Source organism: Ips typographus, linkage group LG6 (assembly GCF_016097725.1).
Source record: "Ips typographus isolate SLU linkage group LG6, UJ_Ityp_2.0, whole genome shotgun sequence".
NCBI classification, from domain to species: Eukaryota; Metazoa; Arthropoda; class Insecta; order Coleoptera; family Curculionidae; genus Ips; species Ips typographus.
The window spans coordinates 3,013,139-3,039,515 of NC_138427.1; the positions used below are offsets into that span (position 1 = coordinate 3,013,139).

Here is a 26,377-nt window from a genome sequence, read left to right on the forward strand (position 1 = left end):
GTTTCTGATACTTTACAATGCATGATTGTGATAACGTTGTAGTAAATTACATTGTATATTGATTGATTTTTAACTACAACCTGGGTGTATACCTTATTTTTTTACCATTTACTACTAATTAGCGAAGTCAAATAAAGATTAGCACTTAACAATCATTATTGAGGCAAATTATTTTTTTTTTAAAGTATACATTTTGTTATGCAGTGAAATCCAAACTACGATTAATAATAACAATTTTATTCTCCCACCTTTCTTCTTTTGTACATCACTTACGCAGTTGTTGCCAGTTCAGTAATTGATAAATTTGATTTTCGGTCACTTCTATTTACACAACTTGATGATGTTTACTGTAGAACATGAAATTTATCTGATACTGGCCTGTATAAGCTATAGACAAACTGTGACTATATAATAAACTACACATCGACCATCAGTTAAATCCTTCTTAGGTGTTATTAGACTACTCAGTGAAAAGTTTTTGGTGCAGTTTCAGTGTTTATACTTGAAAAGTACCATTTAGTAAAAAAGAGGTATTTTGTTTTTTTAGTGTTTTTTTAATTAAAAACTGAATAAATTTGGATTTTAGGCAGACATGTCCTTAAGTGTTACCATAGCCATAGCGGCAGTATTAGTGATTCTTTATGTAATTGCTGCCAAATGGCACCAAAACTACTGGAAACGAAAGGGTGCTCCCCAAACGAATCCTAATTTAATATTTGGTGACTTTATGGCAGCGGCAACTGGACGAGAGTCGTTATACGATATTTTCAAAAAATTGTATTTCTATGGAAAAAAAGCTGGCCACAGTTTTCTTGGGGTGTACAGCTTCTGGGCCCCTGAGCTCGTCATCATAGATAGAGAGTTGGTCAAAACTATTTTGCTCAAAGACTTTTCGTATTTTACCTCCCATGGAACGTTTCACGATGAGTCAAACCCACTTACCATGCATATGTTTAATATGGAAGGACAACAGTGGAAAGATCGCAGAACAAAGATGACTCCTTTGTTTACTACTGGTACGTTTAATTAAACTCAATTGGTGTGAATTTACTAAATTGACAAAAAAAATTAGGAAAGCTGAAGTCAGTTTTTGGAACTTTAACTGAAAAATCCAGTAGTCTTACCAAATATTTGAACCAACATGCTGATGAAAAGAGGCCTGTTAACATAAAGGATGCAATTGCAAGGTTCACTACAGACAATATTACGAACGTTGTTTTTGGGATCAATACTGACAGTTTTACTGAATCAAATCCACTGTTTAGGTACTAAATAGCAAAACATTAATATGATAAAACTCTAACTAAACCAAAAATTATTACAGGAAACTGGGAGATGAAATTTCTAAACCAAGGAAAATAAGTGTGTTCTTAGAAAAATTATTCTCATACCGGACTTTGGGTAAATTAGGATACAAAATCTTTCCAGTGAGCATTGCTAATGCTTTTAGCGGTAATTTTGGCTACAACCACCCTTAAAATACATTACTAACTCACACAAATTTCTAGATGTTATTATGGATACCGTAAAGTTTAGGGAAACCAATAACGTCAAGAGAAACGATTTCATGGATTTGATGTTGGAACTGAAAAAGTATGGAAGCCTTAATCAGGACAATGGTAGTAATGGCACAACTCAAAGTAAATATTCCAAACAATATCATCGAATATCTTTACACAAAAACTTGATTTTCTAGAAGATACATTGTTTTTGGATGATAAGGAAATCGTCGCAGAAAGCTTCTTGTTCTTCTTTGCTGGTTTTGACACGTCATCAAGTACCACCACTTTTGCCTTATTTGAAATGGCAAGACATCCAGACATTCAAGAAAAATGTAGAGAAGAAATTTTAAGGGTTCTGAAGAAATATGATGGACAAGTTACTTACGAAGGTTTGTTTGAAATGACTTACCTGGATCAAGTCACTAAAGGTACTGAGTGTTTAATTGCACTAACAATTCTCAACTAAACCGTTTTTTTTTGTATATTTCAGAAACCCTCAGGAATTATCCTATTGTCTCGTTTGTACCAAGAGAATGCACACAATCTTACAAAATTCCTGGCACTAACATTGTTGTTGAAAAAGGTGGGTAAAACAGTTATTTTAAATATTATTTTTGACTAACTTTAAATTTAGGAACTAAAATTCACATTCCCATAAGTGGAATACAACAAGACCCAGAATATTACGACAATCCTGAAGTATTCAATCCTGAAAACTTCAGTCAAGAGAAAATAGATCAACGTCCTGACTACACTTGGCTTCCATTCGGATCTGGCCCAAGGCAATGCATAGGTAAATACACTTTAAAAATCTTAATAGAACAATTAAATTAAAATTAACAATTTACAGGAATGCGTTTGGGTCTAATTCAAGCTAAACTTGGCATAATTGCTGCATTGCGTGACTTCAGAATCACACATCACGAATCCATGAAACCTCCATTCAAAACTAGTCCAGGATCAATTTTGCTCACTTTCGTAAATGATCCAATGCTTAACATTACCAGACTTTAATACAAAAGTCCAGAAATATATGTGTTAATTATGTTGCTGTTCTATTTATTAATTACGAATAGTTCCTAATGTTAAATAAGTACAGGTAGCTTTTAACTAGGTGGAATTTGTACAGCCATTTTGTATTCCCAATCAAGTGTATATAAAAATTTATTATAAGAATATTGTTGTATAATTATTGTAGTAATAAAGGTTTTATTAAAGTTTTGCTGTTTGTTAAAGTCAGTAGTAAACTAATCAGTGAGAAACTTGCAAAAAAGCATATAGTACAACAAATTAAGAGAGAGAAAAATTGAGAAAATTATCAAAACCACCTACATTTGTAAAGGAATATCTATGAAAGCTGCATTCTTTGTAATATTTATGCAAATTTGACAATAAACTACAATAATATAGAAAATTGTAGATATTTCAAATATGATTGGTATGCAAAATTCAATGATCTCCATTGTCTGTTTGCTGCATCTAATTTACAAGCTTGACTAACGCTAAAATCTATTCTAGATTAAAAAATGTTACTAACAATATTACCAACGCAATTAATCAGTTAATAAAAGTAATTAATTAATAAACACGTGCAGTAATTAAGTAATTTACCAAAAAATCGAATCACACAGTCAATTTGAGCTTCAGGTCAGCTTATTGCAATGGATAATCAAAATCATTGAAACTAATAGTTTTAATGCAACATGTACCTAAAACTTTGTGTTGTGGTGTTTTTTAACAAAAATATGGTTTAACCTTCGGTTTGAAAGGTAATCTGTAAAAACATGTTTGAAACATAGATTAGCAGATATGTAGCAAATTTTTACAATACTTTTGTTATAATTATTACCATTTTTTCTATTTACTGAGAGCAAAGATTAGAGAAAACTAAACTATCCCAAATTGAGAGCTTCAGGAAAGGTTAAGAAAAGAAATTTTGGAGATTTTGCAAAAACATAATGGAATCTTATCTACGAAAGTCTCTCTGAAATGACCTACCTGGATCAAGTCATAACAGGTAATATGAATTAGTGAGCAAGTCTACTGATTGAAGAAACACTTATGTTATATCCGGTGGTTTTAATTTTACCCAGAGGGTGTACCCAAAGCTATCAAATAAATGACACCAATGTGGTAATTGAAAAATGTAAGTTTTCCAATCATTAAATTACGAAATTTGGAATTGCAATTTAGTAGGAACTAAAGTTCATATTTTTATAAGTAGATCCAATCACTCACTCCAACCGAACCTCTAACCAATCCCCACATTCTAATTTTTAATTATACAGAATTTAATAATATTTTATTTACAGGCTTAATACAATCTAAACTTGGTGTAATTGCTGCATTACGTCACTTTAAATTGTCACTTAACGACTCTATGAAGCTTCCATACAAAACTAGTCCCGGATCAATCCTGCTTCCTTTAAGACAGGATCCGATGATTAATTTTACCAGACTTAAACAATCAATAATATAATGTCAAGAAAGTCATGGAGTTAACAATCATTATTAGAAAATCAATATTTTTCCCCAAATTACAACCTGTAAATAGTAAAACACTGTGATACAACCAACTCACTAGGCATTTATGCACATTAAAATTTACTTATCCACTGAAGGCACCAATTAAACATATTATATTTGTCAAGGGTTTTCAACAAAACTAATAATAAAATTTTTAAATGTTTTTAACGACTACTCACACAAACAAACTCAAATTTAATTATTTTTGGTACACAATCTTAAAATGTTTACAACTGTATTAATAACCATTACTAAATGTGATATATGCATTTTTTACTGATACTGACCTAACAAATGGGGACATCATGCGCGTATATAATAATTACATTCTCCTTTCTGTCAGTTACATTGTAAGTAATAATGTGTTAAGTTGTATTGGTGTCAGAATCTACTTCAAAGAGGTATTTATCAAAGTTTTTAGGAATCATGTCGATAGAAACTACACTAGTGATAGCAGCAATATTAGTGACATTGTTTGTTTTGTTTGCAAAATGGCGTCACAATTACTGGACAAGAAAAGGCGTTCTTCAATCCAAACCAAATTTAATTTTTGGCAATATCATGTCCTCAGTTACTGGACAGGAGTCCTTATACGATATGTTTGCTAACTTTTACTTCTATGGTAAAAATGCCGGACAGAAATTATTTGGAATGTACAGCTTCTGGTCGCCTGAACTTGTCATTATAGACAAGGAACTGATGAAAACTATTTTAACAAAAGATTTCCCTTATGTATCCTCTCATGGAGCTTTCTGTCACAAGTCAAATCCACTTCTGGTCAATATGTTTACTCTGGATGGACAAGCATGGAAAGATCGACGAATGAAAATGAGTCCCATGTTTACTACTGGTAGGTTGGTTTGGATTTATTGATCAATAATCTAGTTACAGCTATTTAGGAAAGTTGAAGTCAATTTTTGAAACCTTAATCGAAAAGTCCGAACATCTCGCAACATATTTAAGCAAATACGCAGATGAACAGAAGCCAGTAAAAACCAAAGACGCAATAGCAAGATTTACTACCGATGTTATCACAAATATTGCATTTGGCCTTGATACTGATAGTTTTAATGAGCCGAATCCTCTATTTAGGTTAGTGAAGTAAGTTACTAATCTAAAAAATATTAAGAATTAAATTTTACAGAAAACTTGGAGATGAAATTTCTAAGCCCAGAGTTAAAAATCTACTTTTAGAAAATCTGTTTCCTTATAAAGTTTTAGGTAATTTAGGATATAAAGTTATGCCAGTAAGCATTACTGACGCTTTTAGCAGTAAGTACTAACTAAAAAACATTATTTACCAATATTATCATGAATAACCATTTGCAGAAATAATAAGAGACATTGTAACGTATAGAGAAGAAAATAACTTTAAAAGAAGCGATTTCATGGATTTGATGTTGCAGTTGAAAAAGTATGGCAGTTTAGTTCTGGAAGATGGTGAACTGCAAAGTAACTTATTTATGTTGTTAATTTGTTGTGATATATAATTGATTGATTATTTTAGAGGAAAAGCTTTACTTAAATGATGAAGAAATCTTATCTGAAAGTTTGTTGTTCTTTTTCGGAGGATTTGACACGTCATCTAACACATCTACTTTTACGTTGTTTGAACTGGCACAACATACAGAGTTGCAAGAAAAATTGAGAACAGAAATTTTGGAGGTTTTAGAAAAACATAATGGAAAACTGACTTACGAAAGCCTTTCTGAAATGACCTACCTGGATAAAGTAATAAAAGGTTAGTACTTAATCCAAGAGGAATAAAATTTTTCGTATTCATTTATTGTATGTAGAAACACTGAGGTTACATCCGGTTGTCTTAGTTATACCAAGAGAGTGCACCAAAACCTATGAAATACCTGGTACTAATGTGGTTATTAAGAAAGGTTTGTCCATGATGAAATTTAACTTGACTACCTATAAATTGCTATAAATATAGGAACTAAGGTTCATATTCCTATCAGTGGACTGCAAAAAGATCCAGAGTACTACGACAATCCTGAGGAGTTTAATCCCGAAAATTTCAGTCAGGAAAAAGTAGACCAACGACCTGATTTTACTTGGCTTCCATTTGGATTTGGTCCTAGGCAATGCATAGGTTTTAACAAAAATACATCTGCAAGTAAATCAAATTTAATAATAATTAATTTCAGGCATGCGACTGGGTTTAATTCAAGCTAAACTTGGTATAGTGACTATATTGCGTCACTTCAAATTTTCACTTCACGAGTCAATGAAACCTCCATTCAAATATAGTCCCGGTGCTATTCAGCTTACTTTCAAAAAGGATCTTATGATGAATTTTAATAGACTTGAATAAAGTATAAAATTTGTTTGAGTTAATTACAATAATTATTAGGAAACTGCTTTTAACAATAATATACCTACAATAACTACAATTTCACACAATACGACTGTGTGTTATTTAATACATGCTCAAAAGTGATTTTCAGTGAATTTTATTACATCGATGATTTGTTATAATAAAGTAAAATGTTTGAATGTTAAACCATTCATTTTTGGGTCAAGAAATCGAATATGTAAAACTTATAATAGATTAAAATTTTTGTAAATTCTTTTTTAGTTAGGAAGTTCTTGATAGAAATTTATTTATTTTAAATGAATGCTTAACTTGCAAAATTCTTAAAAACAGCTGATAACATCAATTTTTCAGTTTTTGAAACTACAAATAATACTTCAAAATACTGTTTTCCAACTGTGTTTATTTGTTAGTCATAGACTATTTTTTTGAACTTAATTCAGATTCTTTATGAATATGTTCTGTTAAGAATTTCAATTAAACGATTCACTTGCTAGCCTGACAAAAGTTGTTTTTTTAAATACACTGAAGGTTAAAAAGCAGTACGAATAACTAATAGCAGTGTAACTGAAGTTTAGTTAACTTAAAATGTAATTAACCAAGGTGATGTACCAGAAGGTCATGATTAAGTCCCTTTAAATTGCACATTTAATTATACTACAGCTATAAACAAGTCTTATCTTGCCAAGTATGTTATCTTGTTTAGACTTTTGACAATAATTGTTATCTACAAATTGTTAATAAATGATAATATTCATCCTACAAACACCTACAAAACGATGAAATTTTTGTGTGAGGAAACTTGATTTGGCTAAAGTTCTCGTTCAACACACTCTAAATTTGCTTCTTGTTAAATATCATTCGTAGATATTTAGTATGAGAAGACTTATTGTGCTTCTCTTGATCTTGTTGACATTAAGCAAATCGAATTAATTTTTGAAAAATAAGTAAATCCTGAGCATGAGTATTTTCTTTACGAAACAAATGAGATTTTAATTATGTTCGATTATAGTAAGCAAAAACATCGTCATGATATTTTAAGTAACTGAAGGCTTATACGATATTACCTCATAATATTTGTTTACTATTCTTAAAGGTAATTATGGGAAATTAAAAAAAAAAACAATAGATTGTTTCAAAGTACAACTACTTCAGGATTCTAGCATCAGTAACACGTTATCTATTACTACATATTTAGATCCATTTTTCCTAAAACTAAGGACATAGAAATACAATCAAGCAATGAAAATAAACCAGGTAACCAAATGATATTTGTAATTCGTTGTTATTGCCAAAGTCACTACTTAACATAAAATCTCTATATCACTGTCTTATCTTGAACAATCAAATGATATTTCATAATTTTGTTGTTGATATAATTAATGATTTTTCACTAAGGACTACTGCTAAATATTAAAATTAAGCTAAAATTTATTTAAAAATTATTAGAAGTTCATAATGTTTTGCAAATATTTTGGTAAAGATTTATTTTTCACTTTTAGTTAATAAAATTAATACATTAGATTAGATTTAAAGCAAGGTTTGTCTGGTCATGGAGATGACCAAATGTGCATTACGCCAAAAAGTATAATCATCGTATATGTCGGGTAAAAACAACAGAATTTTACAACCCTGTAACTTTTGTTGCAAAATTCAAAAAACTGTGATGGATATATTCAAATTTCAAGAACTGTTTAAAAATATTCAGAAAACATAAAAGTAAACACCAACATAACAAAAATATAGCGTGATTAGAATAATTCAAAACCAAAACAACTTATTAAGGATGATTTGTCAAAAATTTCGCTTACAACGATTACTACAGCAAAGATCGTACTGCGATGAATCAACTATATGAAAGTGCAATATTAGGTGTGGGTAATTCTGAAAGTAAAACCGTGTGCTGTTATATAAAATTCGACAAAAAATTATTTACGATCCTTACATATTATGATAGGTAATATCAAATCGATTACCAGTACCGTACTGGAATATTCTATAATATCGATAGTTTTGTGTTAGCTTCAATTGTTATAGTCGTTCAACTTTAATTTGACAGAGGCTGGTAAAAACATTCATTCCTTCAGTTTACCAGTTAAATCTGATAGTAGACTAATGATTATAAGATTAGTTGAACAAAAAACATCTGAGTACTGCCCTGGACATGTAATCAGTCGTCAGAAAAGTATATATTTGTTGTTTTTAATCGATTTTATTAGTAGTTTAAGGGTACCTAAAAACAAGTGTTTATTTGCAGTTTGTGACTATTACAGGTAAAAGCACGTGATACAACTGTCTGACTATTTTGATGATAATATATAATATTTGTAATATACTTGTTTAGATTAACCATGGGATGGGTTATACCAATAACGTTATTAGCCATTTTGGTGGGACTGTACGTTACCTTCCTAAAATGGCGTCATAACTACTGGGCGAGGCAAGGAGCTCCACAAATCCCAACCGATCTACTATTTGGCAATTTCACTCCCATTGCCACTGGAAAGCAAGCGACATTCGATTTCTTCAAAGATCTGTACTTTTACGGCAAGAACAAAGGTCTCAAATATTTGGGAGTGTACAGTCTTTGGAAACCCGAAGTGGTCGTGATAGACAAGGAACTCATGAAGGCTGTTTTAACTAAAGACTTTGAGTATTTTGGTTCTCATGGAACTTATTATCATGAGTCTGAACCAATTACTGTTCATTTATTCAACATGGAAGGACAAGAGTGGAAGGATCGTAGAGTGAAGATGACTCCATTGTTTACTACAGGTAGGTTTTTCTGGTCTAAAAACTGAACATTTACTTCAAAATTCAATAATTTTAATGTCTCAAGTAGTACTCATTCTGCTGATAAAGCAGCTGAGCTGTGATGGTTAAAGTAAAATTGGTGTCACTATAATTGATGATCTTTTTTAACTGGATTTAGTGAGATTAAATTTTGTATTATCTTTGCTTATCAACACCTTGATCGATTTTTTATTTGCTTACGATTTCTGAAGTTTAGATGCCCAGATCCCGGCTAGAAAATTACTCAGGGAATAGCTTGCTGCCTTAGTTTTTCCTCTATACATAAGAGTTCAACACCATCAAATTCAATAATAAGTAGCAACAAAACTAATTGCAATTTCTATCAATTTCTAGGAAGACTCAAAGCAATGTTCAGTACATTAACAGAAAAATCCAACAATCTGACCAAATATCTTGGCAGATACGCAGATGAAAACAAACCTTTGAATCTTAAGGATACGTTTGCCAGATACACTACGGACAATATAACCAACGTGGCATTTGGACTAGATACAGACAGTTTTGTGGAACAAAACTCTTTTTTCAAGTACAACATTTACCACACCAAAAAAATTCTGATTTACTACTTAATTCTTTACAGGACACTTGGAGAAAGACTGGTAGTTCCCAGTGTGGTTTTTACACTGTTGAGTATTGTATTTTCTGATAAAATGTTGGGAGATTTGGGATTCAAAGTTCACGACAAGGACATAACCAAGACTTTTGTCAGTAAGTTGCCCTTCTTAACAAAAGTGTTACCAAATTAACTTAAAATTTTCGCAGACACTATAAATGACATTGTCAAAATGAGAGAAAACAGTAAAGGTAAACGAAACGACTTTATGGAGTTGATGTTGCAGTTGAAAAAGTTTGGAACCGTGAATCCGGAGAAGGAAACTGTTGGCGCTGGTAATTTCAGATTGAAAAAAGTGAAAAAACGTTTTAACTTTTTTGATTCTGTATAGCAAAAACGTTTATGACTGACGACGAAATCATTAGTGAAAGTTTTCTGTTCTTCTTTGCTGGTTTTGACACATCGTCCAGTACTACAACTTTTGCTGTATGGGAATTGACACATCATCCTGAGTATCAAGACAAACTTCGTCAAGAAATCAACGATGTTCTTGCAAAGCATAATGGAGAACTTACGTATGATGCTCTATCCGAAATGACCTATTTAGATATGGTTATTAGAGGTAATTGCCTTAAAACTATTTGTTATGGAATGACTAATTATGCGATTTTTAGAAACTTTGAGGTTGTATCCAATCGTCACTGTTCTACCAAGAAGGTGTACCAAAAACTACAAGATTCCTGGTACAGATGTTATTGTTAAAAAAGGTATGAACTGTTGTGATTGTCTAGATATTGGTAATTATTGGGTGATTACATAGGTTCAAGACTGTATGTGCCAATTAATGGATTGCAACGTGATCCTGAATATTACGACAACCCAGACGAATTTAATCCAGAAAACTTCTCTCCAGAAAAAGAATCCCAACGTCCAGATTTTACATGGTTGCCTTTTGGTTTTGGACCAAGACAATGCATCGGTACTAGCAGTAATTTTTCTTTAGAAAACTCTAGTTTTACATAATTGTCTTTTCAGGAATGCGTCTAGGACTAATCCAAAGCAAGCTGGGTGTTATAGCTGCTATCAAAAACTTCAAATTTACACTTCATGAATCGATGAAACCACCTTACCTTCTTCGACATGGATCAATTTTGTTGTATCTCAAAAACGATCCTATTGTCAATCTGACAAGGGTTTAAGTAATTATATGACAATTAATTAAGTTAGGAATAGGTGCAGTCAAGTTGTAAATATTTCATCGTCAGTTAAATGTTATAAAAGGAAAATAATATGATGTTATGAATAAAATAAATGAAATATGTTTTCCTACATATCACATGAATTTTTGATAACAAGTACTGTTTTTTTTTTAAGTTATCAATGTTTTCACTCTTATATTTAGCTTCAGGAATAATATAAAAGTGACAATTGTTGTTATTTTGCTATGGGTTAAAAAGCTTATATTATCAAAATAGACATATCTTAAATTAATTTGTTATTTACATAACAACAATACTAGTATTTTCGGTGGATCAAAAAATAGTTTGAGAACGATTCTTTGTTTTGTAAATTATTGACTTTTAGTAAAGCAATATTGAAAATAATTGTTTCTTTCACTGTATCACTAGAAGACTAAAATAAAATTTGCGGACTCATCAGATTTACTTGCCCAAAAACTCTCTGTCATTCTGCTAGAACCAGTTACATGAACACAAAGCGCAGTTCAGGACTTGAACATTATTTAGAATACAACATAACTTCAAGCTGTAAAGTGAATTTTTATTTTCATAAATTTTGTAGTTTACTTTTTTACTTTACTTTACTATTGCACGAAAATACGTACAATACTGTACAGCAGACAAAAGTAAATAACTTTGAGAATTAATTCCAATGCAAATTTGCTTAAATGCTGTTCTGAACCCACATGCAATAAATGGTATAAAACTGTAATTAGTTGTTTTTAAGTCTCCACTCTACAGTTAGTTCAAGGCTGTTCAAAGCGTTGTGTTAAAGCAAAGCATCAATTTATTGAACACACATGTGGGATAGTTTATTGTGCAATTGATGAGTAAACAGGTATGTACTAGTGGATTTATTGAGTATAATAACATTACAATATGCGCAACTAAACTCATAAAGAATTATTGCCAATTTTTACGAATTAATATTAAATATAGTTTGTAAAACACTTGATTTCTACTTGAATGAGGTAAAGTGCACTTATCCACACTTATTTGAGTTTGTGTGGAAAGTAACTTTTCTGCACTCTTTTCTACAAATTAAAAAAAAAATTGATGAGAGTCTGTAACAGAGTCTTATTTTACTAGACCATTTAGTTAAATCGAATGAAAATTGATATTCGTAGAAAAAACGTAATAACTTTTGATTTGGTTTCAGTTAAACATGTCATTGACAGTGTCTATAGCACTAGTGGTAATTCTAGTGACACTTTACGTCATTTTCCTAAAATGGCGCCAAACTTACTGGACTAGACAAGGAGCACCGCAATTACCGCCCAGTTTGCCATTTGGAAACTTTAGCTCTCTGGCAACTGGAAAACAATCATCGTTTGACTTCTTCAAAGACTTGTATTTTTACGGCAAAAAATCTGGTTATAAATTTTTGGGAGTATACAGTTTTTCACATCCCGACGTTGTGGTTATAGACAGAGATCTAATAAAGACTGTGCTTATAAAAGATTTTGAGTATTTTGGTTCTCACGGAAGGTACAATCACAAAAACGAACCGCTCACTATTCATTTATTTAATATGGAAGGGCCTGAATGGAGGGAACGGAGAGTAAAAATGTCTCCCTTGTTTACTACAGGTATTTAAACAATTATTCAAGTCATTGTTTAAACACTTAAATTTTTAGGTAAACTTAAAGGGATGTTTGGAATATTAGCGGAAAAATCTACTAAACTGTCCGAATATCTTGGCAAACATGCTGATCAAAATAAACCTGCAAACATCAAAGATGTTTTTGCTAGATATACTACAGACAATATTACCAGTGTAGCGTTTGGAATTGATACGGACAGTTTCAAAGAGGAAAAGTCTTTTTTCAGGTATTGGTAAATTAAATTTTGTTTTAAGACTAATTAACTCGTTGCAGAACACTTGGAGACAAAATTATAGTACCAAGTGTATTATTTACACTTTTGCGAACAATACTTCCTATGGAAATCATTGGACTTCTTGGAGTTAAAGTACACGACAGGCAAATGACTAACACATTTGTTAGTAAGTTACATAATTTGCATTAAAAAACCCTAACACTAACTAACCCACCATATTTGCAGAAACTGTAAAAGATATTATCACATTGAGGGAAGAAAGTTCGGAAAAACGAAATGACTTTATGGAGTTAATGATACAAATGAAAAATCATGGAATAAGCTCAGGAAAAAACGATGGTAAAAATGAAATTTTAGAAATAAAACATGCAAATTTAACACAATATTTCACAGAGAAGTTATTCATGACAGAACAAGAAATTATCAGTGAAAGTTTCTTGTTTTTCTTTGCTGGTTTTGACACATCCTCCAGTACTACAACATTTGCGGTATGGGAATTAGCACTTCACCCTGAGTACCAAGACAAACTGCGCAAAGAAATCAATGATGTACTGGCAAAACACAATGGAGAACTCACTTATGACGCTTTATCCGAAATGACTTACTTGGATAAAGTTGTCAAAGGTGTTTAGCTTGTTAGTGGTTTAGTACTTTTAATACATTTTATTTTTAGAAACTTTACGGCTATACCCTATTGTGACTGTGGTACCGAGAATGTGTACCAAAAGCTATAAAATACCTGGCACTAATGTGATTGTAGAGAAAGGTTAGTATTGATTACATAGTAAAGATAATTGAGACATCATAAACAATTTTTAGGAAGCAGACTACACGTGCCAATATGCGGTTTACAGCGTGATCCTGAATATTACGATAATCCTGATGAGTTTAATCCAGACAATTTTTCTCCGGAAAAGGAATCCGCACGTCCTGATTTTACATGGCTTCCATTTGGATACGGACCCAGACAATGCCTAGGTAAAAATTGTTTAGAACGTCCTTTATTCTTTCTAATTGACCAATTTTTTTTTAGGAATGCGTCTTGGACTAATTCAAGCTAAACTGGGTGTTCTAGCAGCAATCAAAAACTTTAAATTCACACCCCACGAATCCATGAAACCACCGTACGTGTTTCGACCTGGATCGATTTTGCTATACTTTAAAAATGACCCTATCCTGAATGTTACAAGGATTTAAATGTGGATTTTCCATAGAAATTTTTATAGTAATACTATAAAAAAAATTAAAAATTATATTAGGTCTGTTTCGCATGTGATGTATCAAGTATTAAAAGCTGAATATGTTTTATTATGAATTTGTTTGAATTTAATTCCTAATTCTTCCTTTATTCTAATATTTAAGAAACGAGATAAAATAAATCAGTTCAGTCACGTGACCATTTGCACCAATAATATTTTAAACAGTCACATTTTTTTAAACTAACTGCAATTGGACTGAGCGTAGCTCTGTTATTTAAGAATCTACAAAAAAGTGTAAATAGGGAAAGTTGTAGAAAATTTAGTCCTCTACAAGATTTTAAATGGTGTTTTGCCCTTAAAAACATCCTTAAAGAGTTAAAGGCAAAAAGTGACTAAGTATTTTGACTGAAAAACTATTGTGTACTATGTATTAGACACTTTTAACTATGACTGTGCTGTGATCATTTAAAAAACTTAAAATTTACCAAAAAATGGATTAAACTATGGTCTACTGTAAATAGAGTAGTTTGAGTAAAATAATTGAGTTCTCTTCCGTGTGGGGTTAGCTAGATCCCCCATCGGACGCCTCCCCAGGTGGTGGATAGGGGAACGTCTCCCAGATATGGGTGATACCGGGGAAATGAAATACCCGGGGCGAACCAAAATCTAGCTTGAGAATGGGCAGCATCATTCTCAACACCGAACTGATGCACATAGCAAATTATGCTGGACTGGACCAGAAAGGAATACTGGAGGGCACGACTGGAACAGTTTCACTGGCCTCTACAATGCGATGAGAAAGGCAAGGGGAAACCATCTCATTATATATCCCTAGAAAAATCATCATGGTCAAAAAACCAACAAACATACGATTACTGATCATGGGCGTCGGAACCCAAGATCCGGCAGGGAAGGGAAAGACAAGGCCTTCCAGGTCGTCAGCAAGCGATATCCTTGTGAAACCAACAGAGAAGACAAAACAAAACTGGAAAATATAAGAATTGGTACATGGAATGTCCGGAGCATGTTTCAACCCGGCAAAATGCATAATGTTCTTCAGGAAATGCAAAGGTTAAAAGTTCACATACTCGGAGTAAGCGAAGCAAGATGGCCGGGTTCAGGCTACGTCTCGGCAGAAAAGGCCACAATATACTATTCCGGAAGTAATGACAATCAACACAAAAACGGGGTGGCAGTCATAGTCAGTGAAGAAGTGCAGAGAACCGTAGAGAACTTCGTTCCTATTTCAGATAGAGTGATGATCCTGCAAATAAAAACAAATCATACCAAAATGAACCTGATCCAAGTGTACGCTCCGACAGCGGATGGGGAGGACAACGACATAGAAACATTTTACGAACAAATTGAGGAAGCCCTGAAAATGACGAAATGTAAAGAGATAACAATGATCCTAGGGGATCTCAACGCTAAAATAGGCAAAGGACAAAGCGGAAAGAATGTGGGAAAGTATGGCTTGGGAGAACGTAATGAAAGAGGAGATCGATTAATGCAATTCTGCCAAGATCAAAACCTAATTATCACAAACACGTTCTTCAAACTACCAGATAGACGGCTATACACGTGGCGGTCACCCGCAGATAAACCTAATAAAATAGTCAGAAATCAGATAGATTATATCATGATCAACGAAAGATACCGCAATGCTGTTAAAACTGTGAAAGCATACCCTGGAGCGGACGTCTTCTCCGACCACAATCCAATAATCGCTAAGGTCACACTTAAACTCAAGAACATTAAAAGACATCAAAGAACCCCCAGAATGGAAACAAGGAAACTTAAAGACCCAGTTGTAAAACAAACCCTCCAACAAAAAGTACACAAAAACCTTGACAAACTGAACATAAACAATGAAGACAATGTATCCTGGATCCAAGCAAAGAGATACTAAAAGAGCCCCAGAAGAAAAAAGAAAAATGGATGAATGACCAAATACTAAGTATGATGGAACAGCGAAGACAGTTTAAGAATACAGATGAACATACATACAGAAAGCTTAATTATGAGATCAGGAAAAAGATTAGAGAGGCTAAAGAAACATATTTCGAAGAGAAATGCAAAGAGATCGAAGATCTCCAAAACAGGTATGACCTATTCAATCTCCATAAAAAGGTCAAGGAAATGACAGGAATACAACACCATAACCCTACTAATGCACTCTTGGACAGAAACGGAAACACCATAACACAGACAGATGGAAAATTACAAAGATGGAAAGAATATATTGAGGAACTGTTCGATGATGAAAAGGAAAAGAAACAACATACAGATTGCATCCCCAATGAAACGGGCCCGGATATCACAAAAGAAGAAATAGTATATGCCTTAAAAACAGCAAAAGAAGGAAAAAGCCCAGGCCCTGACGAACTTCCTATTGAGCTACTGAAAATTATAGAAACAGAATACATAGACATCTTGGTGAAACTGTTTAATCAAATATACAAGTCAGGTGTTATTCCTAAAGAATGGTTAGTGTCGACCTTTATTTGCCTGCCCAAAAAAGTGAATGCTAGGGAATGCAGCGACCACCGCACCATTAGTCTGATGTCTCATACACTAAAATTATTCTTAAAAATCATCCATAATCGCATATATCAAAAACTGGACATGGATATAGGGGAAACACAATTTGGCTTTCGGAAAGGTCTGGGCACGCGAGAGGCCCTTTTCGCACTCAATGTACTGATTCAGAGATGTCTGGATGTGAATCAGGATATGTACATTTGTTTTATAGACTACAACAAAGCGTTTGATAGAGTCCGCCACAAACAACTAATGGAAGTCCTCAAAGCAAAACAAATAGACTACAATGACCTAAGAATTATATCAAATCTATATTATGAACAACGAGCAAAGGTACGCATTAACGGACACATGTCAGAAGAAATCGAAATTAAGCGAGGCGTAAGACAGGGATGCATACTATCACCGCTACTCTTCAACGCGTACTCCGAAGAGATCCTGAAAAAAGCACTGGAGGAAGAGACAGCAGGAATAAAAATAAACGGAATACCGGTAAACAACATTAGATATGCAGATGACACCATAATTATAGCGGAAAATATCGACGATCTTCAGAGACTAATGAACAGAATAGCCGAGTGTGGTCAAGAATATGGACTAACAATGAATGCTAAGAAAACAAAATTTATGAGAATATCAAAAACACAGAGATATAACGAGCAGCTGACAATTAACGGCACTAAGATCGAACATGTAACAGCAATACTTACATGTTGTAAGTCAATGTTAAAAGTTATAGCTAGGTGGTCAGATCCAAGTTCGTTGGTTAATTTTATATCTTTAATGTTATTTGCAAGGTTTTTTGTGTGTAGTAAAATGTCCGGTGTTGAGTCTTGGTTCTCAGGCATCAGGAATGTCGGTGGCGTATGTTGCTTTGTAAAATCCGAATTGTTAAGAAATACATTTAGTTGTTTGGTTTTGTTCCTATTAAGGTTGAAGTCTCCTATTATTATGGCGTATTTGTACAGACACGCTTTGGTCAAAATATTTTGTTCGATATTGGAGTGTGGGTGAATATATACTAAAAATATGTGCAGTAAATCGTCTATGTAGGGAATGGTGAAGTGAAGACATTCGTTCAAGGGATTATTAAGGTGAGGAGGGTTTGCTTTGCCTAGTCTTATTTCCGGTGTAAGAAGTACTGTTGCACCTCCTCTGGCGTTATTTATAGTGTCTCCGTGTTTGCAGATGTACTGCCAGTTCCTATATGTCGGGGTCTGTCCTATTTTAGTTTTAGTCTCCACAAACATGCAGCAGTCCGTATTGTTTCGTTCTACGTAATTATAAATAAGTTGTTTTTTGTGATTAAGTCCATTGATGTTGGCGTAAAGTAATTTTAAAGTGAATGTTCTAAATTAGTTACTGTTTGTTTTAGTTGGTCGAGGGGTTCAGTTGGGGAGTTTCGGTTTGGGAGAAGCATGTCAAACATCAAAATGTACATGTGGCTTCCGAAGAAAACCACGGAAGTATCAACGTCAAAGTCTTCTACAAATCGTTTTCGAAGTTTTTTTATTAACTCTTCCCTGTTTGTATTTGTAGTCTTATTCAATTCGTGTTTGTATTTGTTTATGATGTAGTCGTGCGTTGTGATAGGTGTGTGTATTCTACTTCCCGCTTTTACTGTTGGTGTTATTTCAGCTGTCCGTCTGTTCAGGCATTTCACTTTAACGTTTGGAATTCCTTCAATCGGGGCTGTGGGTCTTCTTGGGCACTTCATACTCCAAGCCGCGTGGTCCTCGGAGTTACAGGCTGCACATTTAATTGGGAGTGGTGACGTACAGGTTGTTGTTGAATGGGGCCCCTGGCATTTGTTGCACTTAAGTGGTTTTTTGCATTCCTCTGTCCGATGATCAAATAAATTGCATTTACTGCATGGGGCAGGAACAGGCGCTGGAGGCTTACTCTCAACTATCCTAAAGACGCGGCCCAGGAAGTGTACGGTGCGGTCATTTACTAACTGTTCGTAAGTGCTAAGGTGTCCTGTAATGAGCCTTATCATAAGTGTCGGAGTGCCCCTCTGCCTAGAGATGATCCTTTTGCAAAATCTTATTTGCAAGTTGAGTTTTTGTAGGTGTTTTAAAAACATCTCGTCCGTGATCTCTAGGTCAACCCCAGTAGCCACCACCGAGTAGGAAGGCGTTATATGTCGATCAGTTGTTGTCTGCTGGATTTTTGTGTGGCTTACATCCAGTTTTTTAAAAGATGTTATGACTTTTTGTTGGATGAGCAATTGGAGACATTCTTTGGCTTTGTTTTCGTTGTTGGTTTTTATGAGAAAATTATTCTCTTGCTTGATGACAACATCTTTGTTGTCAACGTTCACTTCGTCCCATCTGATGGCTAATTGAACTCTGGTTGTTGTGGGTGTTGCATAAACTACATACGAGTGGACCAATGTAGGTAATAGGTAATGTATGTTGTAGCGTTTTTGGAGTTGTTATTGGTTGTTTAGTTTGAGATGAGGAGGTTGATGTTGAGGTTGTTTGAATGTCCAGTGCTTGCTTTTTAGCTTCCTGGGTTGGAGAAGTTGGAGCGTTTGCAGTAGAACGAGTGGGTTTTCTTCCTCTTTTTTTACTTTTTGGCTTTGTAAAAAAACCATCCTGGGAAGCCCTGTCCGATTCGGACTCTAGTGAGCTCCCCGGATCCATGCTACTTTTTAACGACCACTCGTACGACCATCCAATGATTTATAAATTTTCTTATCGTGTATTGATATTGATATATAAAGTTAGTCGGTTTTGTGGCGATTCAATCAGTCGGTTTAAAAACCAGTGTTAAACAAAATTCTTCAAATAGTTTTGTGTATTCGGAACCATGTGAGAGATAAAAGTGTTTATACAAAACTGCACCAAACACGTCCTATCCGCACCGAGGTTGCCGCAAGACTCCCTAAAAATAATAAACGGTAAAGATGTGTTTGCCAGATTTACCACTGATATAATTGCTAGTGCAGCTTTTGGGTTGGAATCTAATAGTTTGAAAAATCCAGATAGTATTTTCAGGTAGACTTTCAACTCTCTCCAATTTATGTGTGTAATGTAAAAAATTTATTTACAGAATGATAGGCAAAAAAGTATTTATTCCTAGTACGCTAAAAGTAGCATTAGAAAACTTAATCCCTCATAATCTATTGGCTGCTGCAAAATTTCAACGCTACTCATTTGAAGTGAGAAACTACTTTTCCAGTAAGTAGGTCAAATATACAATAAGCAAAAAGCTAGTTAAAAGTAATGTTATGATAGGTGTTGTAAAAGATGTAATCAGCTATAGGAAAGACGCTAAAATTGCTCGAAAAGACTTTATACAACTCATGATTGAGGCAAGAAACCATACAGCCAATTCAAGTAAAGTATTCAGGCCAGCAGCTAAACTTTAAACAATTGTTGGTTTTCGAATTTTCAGATGATAACGAAATTATTAACGAAAGTTTTGCCTTCTTTATTGCTGGTTTTGAAACATCGTCCAGCACTCTAAATTATGCTTTGTTGGAACTAGCCCAAAATCCACAAATTCAGGACAAACTTCGAAATGAGATACAAGCAACCCTAAAAAAGCATGGCAATCAAATTACTTATGATTCAATACAGGAAATGAAGTATCTGGATCAAGTGGTTCTAGGTAGTACTAAACTGTTTAATCTATATTTGAGTTTTTAATGAACATTTTGCTAGAAACTTTAAGGAAGTACCCTATTGCTGTTACTTTGAGAAGAAAATGCACTGAAAATTATACTATCCCAAGCACTGATATTGTAGTAGAAAAAGGTAAGTTATTGAGTTGGAAAATATTAAATAATGTAATGTATTAAACGTTATAAGGTACTCTGGTGCACATTCCGGTAATTGGGCTGCATATGGATCCTGAATTCTACGAAAATCCAGAAGAATTCAACCCAGACAACTTTGGTTCAGAAAAAGTTGAAAGTCGACCAGGTTACTCTTACTTAGCATTTGGTGAAGGACCCAGATTATGCATAGGTTAGAACAGATCTTTAACAAAACCAAAATAAGTTAAAAAAACCTTTTTTCGACGACTTACTTTGAAAGTACCTCATGTACGCTTCCATTTAGAAGCAGAAAGGGGTTATTTGCCGCGCGCGAGCAGAAAGAGAGATTTTCTGCTCTAGAGCGTTTTCGCTTTCTACTAACAATCTAGTCACCAACTTTTTTCGGCGTTTCCATAACAACGCTTGACATACCTGTTTGAAATAACCACATTCCGTCAAAGTGATTTATCGGTGACAATGAGTTCGAGCGACGAAAATGATGTGAGTTGTCCTTCTAATCCACCCCACAGCAGTCGTCGAAAAAATATCGTCTATATTTCGAGCCAAAAGTACTTTTGCCGCTTTTACATGATTGCAGCGTTCGGCTTCGCCTCAAGCTGCAAATTTCATGTGCAAGCGGCAAATATACAGGGTGTCTAAAAAGTCTGGAATATTGCAAATATCTCGAAAACTGCTGATTTTATTTTTCTCAAAATTTGCGTCTTGTTAAAGTAAATAACAGCGCATGACGTGAGGGTGAAATGAGGTTCGCAAGTATACAGGGTCAGTCACAAAGTATACCAACTTTCTTAATTCAAACCTAACACACTGTATATTACTTCAGATTTTAAGAGTACTCATAAAGGCCAATTCAACGATATAAGAATTTTTTTTTTTAATTTTTTTTTTTTTTTTTTTGATTTTTTTTTTTTTTTTGATTTTTTTTTTGTACCCACCTATAACAATGACTGGTGTAACAATGACAGCTAACGTCAATATAATGTTAAATTAATTGGCAAATTTTCCTATTATTGAAAATGGTGTTTTTGAGTGAGAAGGATACTTAAGATGTCAGTCTTTTCCTTCTCACTCTAAAACACCATTTTAAGTAATAGGAAAATTTGCCAATTAATTTAACATTATATTGACGTTAGCTGTCATTGTTACACCTATCATTGTTATAGGTAGGTACAAAAAAAAAAATCAAAAAAAAAAAATATATCAAAAAAAAAAAATCGTATATCGTTGAATTGGCCTTTATGAGTACTCTTAAAATCTGAAGTAATATACAGTGTGTTAGGTTTAAATTAAGAAAGTTGGTATACTTTGTGACTGACTCTGTATACTTGCGAACCTCATTTCACCCTCACGTCATGCGCTGTTATTTACCTTAACAAGTCGCAAATTTTGAGAAAAATAAAATCAGCACTTTTCGAGATATTTGCAATATTCCAGACTTTTTAGACACCCTGTATACTTTCCGCTCTTAATATAGAATATACTATTTCAGCTCTGAGATTTGGCAAAATCCAAACCAAAAGTGGGAATTGTGGCGCTTCTAAATCATTTTAAATTTCGTCTTCACGAATCAATGAAAGCACCATTTGTAGCTGATTCTGGTTCACGAAATTATGTTTTGAAACAGGATATACTGTTAGTAGCTTCTAGAATTACTGGTCACAAAAATACTCAAGAATAAATGATTTATAGGTTAGAAAGTACTGGATTTGTTTTTTTGTTCGGTGGATTTTCTTATTATCAAAACTTAGCAAAGTTAAAAGAGTACCATAATAGTCCAAAAGTAAGAACCCTTCCAAACTATTCTAATAGATAGAAGCAACAAAAAATATTTATTAAATTAATAATAATAATTAATTTAATTCTATTTCAGTTTGTTAAGATTAGTTCCTAAAAGACTGTCCTTTTGTAGAACTCAGCGTCCTTTTAACCTTAAAACCTCATGGAGATTAGTTCAAGCAATTTTTTTAATGAGCTTATTTTGTTTACTTAATTAATAAAACCTATTTAAGCCTAAAGATAATAAATTTTTATATGATCCATATTGTTTGTACTGTAAATGCTCTGGAGGCAAAAAAAAATCGAATGAACAGGAAAAAGTAGCACAACAGATGTTTTTTGTATGACACTTCATTAAATATCTATACTTTTACATTTTTTCTTATAGTATTTCTCGATAAGAGGTTACAAAATGTAACAATTTCATAATGTTCTGTCTTTTCTATTATTAATATTATAATAAAACTATAATCCTTTATTTGAACAACACACTATCTACACGAGTTTTGTAATAGTTACTATGTATGTATAAAATGTCTCCATTGTAACGTACTAATAATAGAATGATTGTTTATTTTTTACTGGAAATTTTAATTTGACGTGATTATACTAAAAACACATTGAAGCTGGGTAATTTAGGTATACATATTCGTTATGGTGTAAATGGATTAACTTTACTTGTAAAATTAGACTTAGATTATAACTGGGTTACTTTAATATGGGTGTCAGAGTAACACTATATAACTTTCAAATTAATACATTGTAGTTAGGTTTTGTTGCATTTTTGACAGAGTCCGTTCCTGTTTCCTAAGCTTACTCAAGGATATTTTGTGAGCTATAAAACCAAAGCAACAATACAATTTTACGAAAGTTGAAACAAACCTTTAAAAGTAAGTACAATCATTTTATTAATTTCCTTCACTAAATAATTTGTGGTTTTTTAGCAAAATGATTCTAGAAATTACATTAGCATTGGTGGTTACCACCTTCCTATCCTTTATACTGGTAAAATGGAAGCACCAATACTGGAAAAGAAGAGGAGTACCCCAATTCAGTCCACATATATTACTCGGTGATATGGGTCCTATATTTACTGGATCGGCTACTTACAAAGATTTTTTCAAAGACATTTACCAAAGGGGTAAATCTTCAGGGTATAAGTACGTGGGAATTTACGCCACATGTTTCCCACAATTATTGGCCATAGACGTTAATCTGGTTAAAAGAGTTTTGTCCCAAGATTTTGATTATTTTTATTCTCGTGGTTCGCTTGATCATAAATTCAGTGAACTCACTCATAACTTATTAGGTATGGATGGGGGGGAGTGGAAAGACAGAAGAAAGCAGCTTACTCCTTTGTTTAGTTCAGGTACGTTGTTTGTTTAACTTTTCAAGTATTTTGCTGAAATTATGGATTTGTAGGTAAATTAAAAACTGTTTTTGGAACAGTGGCTGAAACCAGCAATAAAATGGTGGATACACTGAATAAAATGATTGATGAGAATCAGCCAGTGCCTGCCAAGGATTTCTTTGCGAGATTTACTACTGACGTAATTGCTTCTGTAGCTTTTGGGCTGGAATGTAACAGTCTTAAAGAACCCGACCATATATTTAGGTTCGCTTACAACATTCAGTTAACTTTTGACTGTACAGATGCATTTTTAGGAGAATTGGCCGACAAGCAATACAAGGTAACATACTAAGAGTTGCCTTAGAAAATTTCCTTCCCCATAACATCCTAGGTGCCATAAAATATCAAAGATTTCCTCAAGAAGTACGTAGCTACTTCAAGAGTAAGTTTTACTGCTATAAAACTTTTTACAGTGTTAAAAATTTTGTTTTTTAGGTATAGTGACAGATACTATAAGTTATAGAGAAAAAAACAACATAACCAGGAAGGACTTTTTGCAACTTATGCTTGACCAAAAGCGCCGTATGTATTATTCAATAAAAAGTAGAATGGAATACTCATCCAAGTTTTTTTTTAGAGACCAACAAATCTCTTAGTGATAAAGAAATTGTTGATGAAAGCTTTGCGTTCTATCTTGGTGGTTTTGAAACATCTTCCAGTACTATGACCTTTGCGTTAGTGGAACTAGCACAAAACCAGGATGTCCAAGAAAAACTGCGTAACGAAATATTTGCCACACTGGAAAAACATAATGGAAACATTTCATACGATTCTATCATGGAAATGGAGTACTTAGAAAGAGTGATTAAAGGTAGGTATAACTAGATTATGACGCAAAGTTTTACTACTATTTTCTGACAGAAACCTTAAGGAAACATCCTATTGTATTCCTTTTGAGACGCAAATGTACCAAAAATTTTACAATTCCCGACACTAAGGTGCAAATAGAGAAAGGTAAGTTAATATAAACTTTCAAAAATTAAGACAGTATAAATTGCTTGACCCAGGTGTGAGTATTTTACTCCCCGTCATTGGATTGCACATGGATCCAGAATATTACGAAAACCCTGAACAATTCAATCCAGACAATTTCACGCCGGAAAAAATTGCCAAAAGGCCGGATTTCACCTATCTTCCATTCGGCGAAGGACCTAGAATGTGTATAGGTAAGTTCCATGCACAAACACTCTAAAATCATTAATTGAAACCACTTTCTCAGGTATGAGATATGGGAAAATGCAATCCAAAATTGGTCTTGTCCGCCTTTTAACCAATTTCAAGTTTACGCTCCACGAAACGATGAAACCACCATTTAAAACGCAAATGGGATCGAAAATTAATATATTGGAGAATGAGATTTTACTTGTGGCTTCCAGGATCACTAAGTCCTAATTTTGGTTATATTTCTGGTTATGTATTAAGAAAAAATGTATTTCTAATATTAAAAAATAAACATTTTTGTTGCTGAATTGTCTAAATATAAATTTCCTTAATTCATTCATTCAGATTTTAAGAGTACTCATTAAGACCAATTCAACGATTTACAGTATACTTTTACAAGTTTCTTCTGAGTCAAAACACTATTTTATGTAGTACGAAAATTCTATTAACCTTACTACACTTCACTTAATAACAATTCAACATCATATTGACGTTATAGCTATCATAATTACAAAAACATACGTTTTGAATAATTAATTAGGTTATTAGATACATAGGAACTTACTTAATATATTTTTTTTATATAATTTCCTCAAATAAATCATAAATTCGCGTTTGTGGTTGTACCCGTCTTTCGGAGATTAAGAAGTTATTTGAGTGCGTTGATAAAGAAGTTCGTAAGGTAGGTTATGTAAGGGGTTATTAAGATTTGGAGGAGCAATTGGTTCTGTTCTGTCTGGATTTGTTGTTTAGTTTTTTCTACTGCGTTTGTCCTCAGTATGTTTCAATAGTCCAACAGTTTGCTACAAATGGATTTGTAAATTGTGGTGGCTGTTTTAGTACTAATTCATTTGTTTTTGTAAATTTTAGTTTTTTGTTGAAATTAATTGAATTGTCTGTTCGTGTTTTTTTCTAGTTGTGAGTAGAAGAATTATTTCGGTTGATCCAGTGGTGTAACTATATCACCAACTAAAAATTACTAAAAGCCAGCTGCGTAAAATATTGTAATTTTTTTAATCTAAGATAATTTATGACTTTAATGAGCTTATTAAGTCTACTTGATTAATAAAACATATATACAGGGTGATTCCAAAGTTGGTGCTTTCCTTTCACCTGCGAATAGGGCTTCAAAAAATAAGGTTTTTTTTTCTTTGACGCTTTTTCGAAATATGAACAATAACGAAAATACAGGGTGTCAAAGTTTTACTGAAAAAATAAAAATTTAATGATTTTGGCCAAACCACTTGTAATTAGACAAAATTTTGTAGTGTTAGTAGCTACGTAGAAAGGAAATTTTCCAAGAAACAACAATTTTCTTGCGTTTACCAGTGGCGCGCGTATAATTTTTTTAAAACATTTTCGAAAAAAAATATTACCCTACTGGTTTTTTTCAACATAAAATTTATTATTGAATTCCTTGTTCAATTCTAATAATAAAACCCCTTTTATTCTTTTTTGCTACGACGCACCGTTTCCCAGTAAAAAAAATAAAAACTTTCTTAATGCGTGCCTAAAATTAAATGCTGTTTTAATTTAAAATGTCAAATTATTAAAACTTAGTTCAAAGGCGGCTGAAATCTTTTTGTTTTTGTTTATGTCTGTTGATAAGAAATAACCTGTAGTTAGTTAAAATTAAATTTAAGTTATTTTCTATTTTGTTTTTTTCTCAGTAAAACTTTGACACCCTGTATCTTCGTTATTGTTCAT

General features: G+C 33.1%; 3 protein-coding genes across 3 annotated transcripts; all 3 read left to right on the top strand.

Annotated features, from left to right (window-relative positions):
• The first annotated feature begins 371 nt into the window (after positions 1-371).
• LOC145730449 (uncharacterized) lies at positions 372-6,858 on the top strand. Its single transcript, XM_081981661.1, has 17 exons — positions 372-530; positions 587-1,016; positions 1,073-1,265; positions 1,325-1,452; positions 1,509-1,640; positions 1,697-1,930; positions 1,993-2,085; positions 2,137-2,295; positions 2,353-2,514; positions 4,399-4,878; positions 4,928-5,120; positions 5,173-5,300; positions 5,358-5,480; positions 5,536-5,769; positions 5,825-5,917; positions 5,971-6,129; positions 6,185-6,858. The coding sequence occupies exons 2-17, from the start codon at positions 593-595 to the stop codon at positions 6,349-6,351; spliced, it is 3,102 nt and encodes a 1,033-aa protein (XP_081837787.1). The 5' UTR covers positions 372-530; positions 587-592; the 3' UTR covers positions 6,352-6,858.
• Positions 6,859-8,451: 1,593 nt separating this feature from the next.
• On the top strand, positions 8,452-11,049 carry LOC145730642 (cytochrome P450 6a2-like). Its single transcript, XM_081981962.1, has 9 exons — positions 8,452-8,624; positions 8,696-9,126; positions 9,499-9,691; positions 9,746-9,873; positions 9,928-10,053; positions 10,110-10,340; positions 10,393-10,485; positions 10,539-10,697; positions 10,754-11,049. Exons 1-9 carry the CDS (start codon positions 8,467-8,469, stop codon positions 10,915-10,917), a joined length of 1,683 nt encoding a protein of 560 aa, XP_081838088.1. The 5' UTR covers positions 8,452-8,466; the 3' UTR covers positions 10,918-11,049.
• A 139-nt stretch (positions 11,050-11,188) lies between these two features.
• Positions 11,189-24,978, top strand: LOC145730452 (uncharacterized). The gene is given in 27 exon segments (XM_081981667.1): positions 11,189-11,794; positions 12,116-12,545; positions 12,594-12,786; positions 12,834-12,961; positions 13,021-13,134; positions 13,189-13,419; positions 13,469-13,561; positions 13,615-13,773; positions 13,829-13,989; positions 15,055-15,873; positions 15,966-17,228; positions 19,359-19,537; positions 19,593-19,720; positions 19,778-19,879; positions 19,938-20,153; positions 20,207-20,299; positions 20,354-20,512; positions 21,812-21,837; positions 21,839-21,999; positions 23,043-23,467; positions 23,521-23,713; positions 23,764-23,891; positions 23,945-24,031; positions 24,087-24,320; positions 24,371-24,463; positions 24,517-24,675; positions 24,729-24,978. Coding segments are annotated over 27 exon segments (6,159 nt in total). The 5' UTR covers positions 11,189-11,782; the 3' UTR covers positions 24,902-24,978.
• The last annotated feature ends 1,399 nt before the right edge of the window (positions 24,979-26,377 follow it).